Genomic DNA, 7874 nt, shown 5'->3' with positions numbered 1-7874 from the left:
TTTAATTAGTTTCATTAAAATAAAACTGACTAAAATTAAAAGAGACATGACTTTGTCCATCATTTCTAAATATTTATATATTATATATATTTACCAATATTCAAAGTTAAAAGTCAAATAAAAAAATTTAAATATATATAATAGATGAAATTAAAGTAATTTATTTGTAATTATTTGTATACTTATAATTGTTTGACAGTTAATAGTTTGTAACCAAAATGTTAATGATTATGATTCATTTGTCAATATTAATAATAGTTTGAATGTTTGTAAATTAAAATTCTAATAAATCCGATTTAAAATAAAAAAATTCACAATTACCACAAAGATCGATTTAACATTTGAAAAATTTCTACAATACATTCAGATTTGTGTTCTGAAATTTAAAATGATCTAGTTTATTCAATTCGATTTAATGTCACACATCTTTTAAACATGCTTAAAATTATTTGAGTCAAACTTTTTCAACTGCAATTTGTAAGCTACTCAACATACTAAGAAAATGAGACACACAAAGCAAAGTGACACTTAAAAACAACTAAAGAAGGAAAAGAGTTTAGAAGAGAGATGGAAAAAATATTGATGTATAAATATACCTTGTCATAACATTGAAAAACACTAATTCCTTGAATTTTTCATGTACCATTTTGCTCTGGGTATGATGGATAGCGAAATTTGTCGGCTGGTCCCATCCCAACTTGGATTTCCTAGATAGTCGCAGTGATAGAATGTCATGTAAGAAACTATACATAGCATTAAGTCACTATGAGCCAAATTGATTTCAAAGATTGTATAGAATATAATTGAATTTATGACAGCAAAATTAGAAAAAGACAAAGAGAATAACTTTTTTTGTTGCAATGAACCAACTTATACCTCTTTCAGTGTATCTTTGGAGTAGAGTCGGCAATTTCGAAGAAGAAGATGATTTTGCAAGGATGGCGAATGACTGGGAAGTCATTAAAAAAATTAGGGATTAGAGGAATTAAAAGAGGAAAAAATTATTTAGAAACTAAGTAGAAAAAAATGAGGTGAACATGGCACCAAAATTAGAAATAGACAAAGAGAAATTTTTTTTTTTGTTGCAACCAACCAACCTATACCTCTTTCAGTGTACCTTGGGAGTAGAGTCGGCAATTTCGAAGAAGAAGATGATTTTGCGTGGATGGCAAATGACACACAAGAGGGAAGAAGAAATTGTTGGAGGAAGTCATTAAAAAAATTAGGGATTAGAGGGATTAAAAGAGGAAAAAAACTATTTAGAAACTAATTAGAAAAAATGAGGTGAAAAATAAAAACACAAAGAACTCTCTAAGGCGTACACATAAGCTTTTTTGTTGAGGTGGGATATGTTTGCACATGTGGAAGAAATACTATGAGGTGGCATGAGAGTTGACATGAGAGTCTGATTTAAATATATATAATAGATTTGGTTTCCGATATTCACAAAATGGTGAATATGAGAAATGTTTTATAGAGCTGAGAACTAATTTGAAATATTCATATTTTAAAGGACTAAATTGAGAGCACCTTACATATTTAAATACTATTTTAGTAGTTTATTCCTCATACTCTTGGACCATTATTTAAGTCTTTGACATGTATAAATTATTTTAGTAACTTTTTGTTGTCTAAAGATGAGATAGTATAAATTATAAAAAAAAAAAAAAAAAATTATTATCGTATCTGATACAATGTTTGTAAATTTGAAATTTACTTCTCTTTAGTTGATACGTATTTTGACTACGATTGATGTTTTAATCTTAGAAATCTTATATTTTTTTAATAATTAACTATTGTCATCTAAGTGAGAGAGAAGTGAGAGAGTGGTAAATTAATTATTTAAATTAATCGGTTATAGATTGTGATAATTAATTTTTATGAATTATTATTAATATATTAATGGTCAATTATCATTAAACAATAATTAATTGATAAATATGTGTTTAATTTTAACTTTGAATGGACTTGATAGATCAATTCATTGCATTCAATGAAAGGTCTCTCTTCGAGCATTTACTCATTTAATTTTATATAATTAAATTTTTAAACTTTTATTGTGATATTTTGTTGTGAATTGATTAATATAATTATATAAAAAAAATTCATGTTTTTATTGATGTACTTTTACCTTGATTTTTTTAAAAAAAATTTGTACTCATACTTGTAATCGGTACTATACCCGTAACTATGTATCATATTTATTTCTATTATAATCAAACTCTTCCTTCATTCTTGACATTGAGCCATCAAGTTCCAACTCATTTAAAATTTTACTAACAAAAATTTGATGCAACGTGCATGTTAATATAACATATTTTCTTTCTTGAAATGGGCTACAACACAATAAGGAACTCTTAACAAAATTGAATATATACAATCAGTATATTCTTGGAAATCCTATGATAAAATTCATATTCATATTTGAGAAGTTTGTTCACCTCAGTTGACTTGACTTTGATGCTGCTGTGGTGCCATAGACACTACATGTAAGGCAATATTCACATATTTCATAAAGTCCACTTTTTTTAAAAAAAAAAGACTCTCTAAAAAGTCTTTTTTTTTTTTAAATATATATAAATAAAATAAAATAAAATAAAATAAAATAAAATATGGCTGGTGTCATGAGAAAGTAATTGATTTTTGAAATATTCCTTGGCCAGGAGCAAGTATTGCCAATGGGTCATAAATAGATTTTCTTTGCAATAAAATCTGCCATTTAGGACCATAATGTGTCTCCCATTCTTCTTGTGTAGTATAGTGAGGCAAATATTGCTTTACTCCAAGATGGGCTCTTTCACAATATTCTAAAATTCTTTTATTTTGACTTAAAATGTATTCAAGTCCATTACATCCATTGGATGAAGGGACTGCAGATGCAAGAAAGGCCACTAAATAGAAAATATCTTCATTTGGAATAGCAACAGATGTTCTGTTGTCCCACCTGCAAATAACATAATATTTTTAATAATTATTTGATTAAATATTTGTACCAAAATTATAATTACTATGAATTGTAAGATACTAGATTAACATCTTTAAAAATATGAAAATTTTAAAGTGAAAACAAGTAATATATGGAAAAAAATATATAAAAATTGATATTGATGTTCATCGTTTTTCTAATTGTCACTTTTGTAGAAATTATTATTATTTTTTTTCACAATTTAATGCAACATTAATTATTATTTTACTAATAATAATTTTACTATTTATTGAAGAAAAAATAGGTATAATAAATAAACAAGGGTATCATAGAAAAAATGATAATTAATTTTATCAAAAAATAAAATTATTGATTTCTTGTGTTTGTATCAAATATTTTAAACAAAACTTAAAAAAAAAAAAAAAGGAGATATTATATCGTATGCAAACTTCAAAATAATTTATGTAAAATATTTTAGATTAATTCATGTGAAAAAAGGATATGCACAAAACAACTATTTGTAAATAAATATTGAAAATTCAAATAATTATAATTAATTTTATAAATTTAATATAAAATATAATCTAATTTATTAAATTGACTATTTTTAATGTCAAACACTCAACTATTCACATTAAATATTTTTTAATTAAATATAATAGCATTAAATGATTGAAAAGTAGTTAATTTTTTTTATAATAATAAAACAAAAAATTGAGACAAATTTTGTGAAGCTTACTTTGATTTATGTACTGGATAGATAAGGACAGGTCCATTGCTTGTTTCTTTAACAATATGGCCAAACACAACTTCTGCAAAATTGTGTATTTTGCTTTTCGGTATTAAAAGATTGAGCCATGGATGTGGAACATCCCACAAACCTTTTGAACGCAATTTCACTTCTGAGATATGCACTCTGTCTAAAAAGTCAACATATGTGATTTCTGTTTGAAAAAGTGTTGATGGGATATAGTTCAAGTGGGACAAGTGTTTCTCAACATCCTGCATTAAAAAAAAAAGTAACATAGTGATAGTGATTAGTTAAAGATAGTTAAATTAATTTTATATAGTTTGTCTAACAATTAATTGATTATGTAGGGTAGTTTGGTGCACTAGGCCCCCATCAGACGGTGGGAAATGGATTTGGCTTAGTAACTGTGTGACGAGTTACTGTGATTAAAATAATTGGTTGAGATTGTTTATAATTAATTTATTAAATATGTAATTTTAGATACCACTTTAATATATTTTATCGATGTAGAGTAAACATTTATTTTGGTTCTTGAATGTGTCAAATTGTATCATTATAGTCTTCAAATATATCAAAATTACAAAAGCATCATTGTATGTGTCTTTTCTTAGTGAGTTTGATCCTAAACTATCAAAGATATTTTTGTAATCTCAAACATTCAGATATTATAGTGACATTATCTCACACATTCAAGTACCAAAACAGTGATTTATTCACCGTCGCTTAAGCTCACCCTCTTAACAATTAATTGATTATGACTTTGTATAAAATCCATGTTTTAAGTTGAGCCATTTCTCTCTAACCTGATTTACTGCAAAGGTTTCTTGATGATTGAAGTATTTGGCCAATTCAAGGCAGTAAAGGGTTCTTCCATCTGATTTGAACTTGCTAGCTTGAACTGGATCTTGTGGATTGAAAGATGATCTCCAATTATTTAACAAACCAGTTCTGTTTTTTATCACAAATCCTTCAATGTAATCAAAACCTTTTTCAGCAAATATTAGTTTCTCTTGGTCTCTTGTGAATGCTGTGAAATCTGCATATAGCACTCTAATCCATTTTACCTGTTCAAAACAATCGAAAGCTATGAAACACAAATACTGAAACAGACATTACACTGACACGTTGACACCGGTAACAATAAAAGAAAATGAATTAATTGAATGTAATTAATCAATGTCATGTTTTGCCAAACACTTAAGACACGATGAGAGGTGTCACTGCTAAAAAAATGAAAAGTTATTTTGTTTTCAAAATTGAAACCTGGAAAACCACTTATGAAAATTAAAGGACTATGCATTATTACCATGGTTGGTGCTGGCTCTAGTAAGATTCTTGCTTTTGTTATAATGCCAAATTGTCCTAGTCCTCCAAGTACACTGTAAAAGAGTTCAACATTCTCCTCTTTAGAACAGTTTACCACTTCTCCTGTGCCTGCATTCATTCATTGACAATTTATTTTTCAATCATCCAAAATAAAGCATTTTCTTTTGTTGGAAAAAATTATCTTAGGCCTATTATTTGTTGTTATTTTCTTGTATGCTCAAAATAAACCCAACTAGAATGCTCAAAATAAACCCTGAAAATCGGAGGTTTAAGACGAAAAATAAGTCTAAAGTAAAGTCACATATGTTAACAAGGTTTTTTTAAAAAAAAAAATTGAAACTACAACTAAGCTTAAAGATCGTGATTTTTTATGTCTTTTTAACGGAAAATGAGTAAAATAGTTCACACACTGCCCCGAGGGTAGCTTTATAAAAAGCGGACCTAAGGGGTAGTGAAGTGTGAAACAAGCCTTGACCCAAAGAGTTAGCCAAAGAACGGCGAACAGACGGGGAAGAACAACAAGCAAGGGAGCACCCCTTAACTACGCGGTCTCGGGGTGTGCCCAAACGGTGTAGCACTGCAGGCCAACTCGTCAAGGGTAGCTAGAGTCCAAGCTACATATATAGATTACATCAGCTGCATTTAACTGCAATTCTTAATAATATCAGGAATTATGACGCGACTATGATTTTCAACTAAGATTTTAGAGAATTCTAAATTAAAATGTCAGTGTCAAGTGAAATATAAGTTCAGAAGAGACAACAATATGTTCTCAGCCACATATTTTTTCACAAAAAAATAATTTTATTTTTCTCATTATCATCAAATTTACCAACCTGTAACAATCTCCATCTTCAGAACATTACTTATCTGTGGACCATGCCTAAAAGCCTGACCACTAACACCAGCATTAGACAAAGTTCCACCAACTGTCAGATGTAAATAGTCTGTCCAAGATCTTGGTGCCAAACCATACTTCAATGTCTCATGCAAAATCTTTATCCACAATTCACCTCCTGACACATCCACATAAGCAAATTCTCCACCAGCATACACTTTCATTTCATCAACCTTATTCAATGATTCCATGTTGATCACAACTCCTCCATGAGCTTGTGCTTGTCCTTGAAGTGAATGACCATGTCCTCTAGCTGCAACAGTTAGCTGAGAATTTGGACCTAAATTCCATACATGCTTTATAGTAACTGAAATATCAGAAACTGATTTTGGATGAAGTACTGTCATTGGAAAAGATTGGTACCTATTACCAAAATCTCTTGCTGCTTTTTTAAGATCAAATTCATCAAAACTAAAGTGTCCTTCTAATGGAAGTGATTTTAAAGAAGAAGGGATACTTGAAATACAGAAATTAAGTCTTATGGTAATACAACTTAGGAATAAAATCATTAAGCCTTTGATGAACATAATGTTGTATTGTTTCACAAGGCTAAATGATGGATATCTAAATGTTTTTATGGAAGATATGTTGTTGGTAGTTAAAGGGTGAAGAAGCTTAAAGTTAAGCATGGTGAAAGAGTAAGAGGGTTGAAGCTAGAATTTAAAGAATTTTTTGTAAGTGGTTGATTCAATTCAACCCTTTTGAGTTATGAGAATCAATAGAAAGATTGATAAGAGACGTAGAAGTAGAAGACATCATACTTATACAAAGATGAAAAGGAAAAGTGACAAAAAAGAAGAGATTTTACAAATCTCACTTTTTCCAAATAGTTGCAACCACAATCCAATCTTTTCCATCATTCCATCAAGGACAGATAAACAAACATGTTTCAAATTTTTATTGTTTTGCTCATAACCCAATTTAAGTAACTTCTATTTTTCCAAAATTAGAAGGAAAAAAAATAGTCTTTGGTTTTGCTACTGTTTACATTTTATGTCTTTTTAAGGGTAGGTCATAGTTGTATCATATATGCCCCATGCTCCTGTCTAAGTCAAGTATGTTGAGGTGATGATGGCTTGGTGTTGATTCCATTTCCATTGCTGTAGCTAGGAATGTGAAAATCTTGTATATTTCTGAAATTGAATTGTATGAGAAGGACTTGTGAGATTGTATTAATACATTCAAGTAGGGAGAGATGACATTGGTAGGGTCATTGTTGGTCCATGTGACATGTGAAGTTTTTATTCATTTATGATGGTTATGGTGGTCATGTATGGAGAGGACTATATAAGGGACCTCTTCTTGGGGCCACTTTTTTGCATGTCAAGTCAAGGTATTGGAAGAAGAACAAATGGAAACAATGATACTTACATATTTGATGCAATGATGCACTACCACACCATTGCACTACTAATGTTTAAAATCTCTTTTAGTACTTAGCTATTGTCATGTTTTATGGGACATATATATATTAGATTGTCTGCGATCACAATTATGTGTACTCATGTAGTTAGACTACTCACAACTATTTGTTTAAGATTAGATGACTTGTAGCGTAAAATTGACAAATGAATTTTAACCATCAAAATATTATCACGGTCAAGATTTTACTATAGTCACTTTTTGATAATAGAGAATTCATATCCATATTTTTTATGGTTCTCTTACATTGAAGAACAACAATGTAATGACAAAAGAATAATCGGACAACAATACATAAGAAAAATAATGATTTTAGCATAGAAAACCCTTCAAAACAGAACAAAATCACATGTCATTCAAACCAATAAAAAAATCTTATATGTTCAAATAGTCTATACCAAAGAATCTCAAAATATTATTGCACAAACTATATTTTCATAATATATATCCTTTATCCAAATCAATATGAGAGTAATCATTAAATTTCAACAAATCTCTTAATTTGATATGTATTCACTTAAATAAATAAGACCCAAAATAGACTCATACAA

At 28.9% G+C, this 7874-nt stretch overlaps 1 protein-coding gene across 1 annotated transcript; it reads right to left on the bottom strand.

Moving 5' to 3' along the window:
- Window positions 1–2304: 2304 nt before the first annotated feature.
- On the bottom strand, window positions 2305–7160 carry LOC101490796 (cytokinin dehydrogenase 6-like). Its single transcript, XM_004514757.4, has 5 exons — window positions 5840–7160; window positions 4984–5111; window positions 4481–4741; window positions 3666–3928; window positions 2305–2944 (listed from the first exon to the last, which is right to left on the bottom strand). The coding sequence occupies exons 1-5, from the start codon at window positions 6528–6530 to the stop codon at window positions 2623–2625; spliced, it is 1665 nt and encodes a 554-aa protein (XP_004514814.1). The 5' UTR covers window positions 6531–7160; the 3' UTR covers window positions 2305–2622.
- Between the last annotated feature and the right edge of the window lie 714 nt (window positions 7161–7874).

The sequence above is a fragment of the Cicer arietinum genome, chromosome 5 (assembly GCF_000331145.2).
Source record: "Cicer arietinum cultivar CDC Frontier isolate Library 1 chromosome 5, Cicar.CDCFrontier_v2.0, whole genome shotgun sequence".
Lineage (NCBI taxonomy): Eukaryota > Viridiplantae > Streptophyta > Magnoliopsida > Fabales > Fabaceae > Cicer > Cicer arietinum.
Note: the sequence above shows the minus strand (reverse complement) of the source record. Positions and strands in the feature narration are given on the sequence as shown.

What these genes read in the sequence shown, in the direction of transcription:
- LOC101490796 (XM_004514757.4), bottom strand. Translation starts at nt 6,530, where the DNA reads ATGCTTAACTTTAAGCTTCTTCACCCTTTAACTACCAACAACATATCT. An exon ending in TAGAGCCAGCACCAACCATG is followed by an intron (nt 4,742 to 4,983) that starts GTAATAATGCAT and finishes TGTTTTGAACAG; the next exon opens with GTAAAATGGATTAGAGTGCT. An exon ending in AAACCTTTGCAGTAAATCAG is followed by an intron (nt 3,929 to 4,480) that starts GTTAGAGAGAAA and finishes TTTTTAATGCAG; the next exon opens with GATGTTGAGAAACACTTGTC.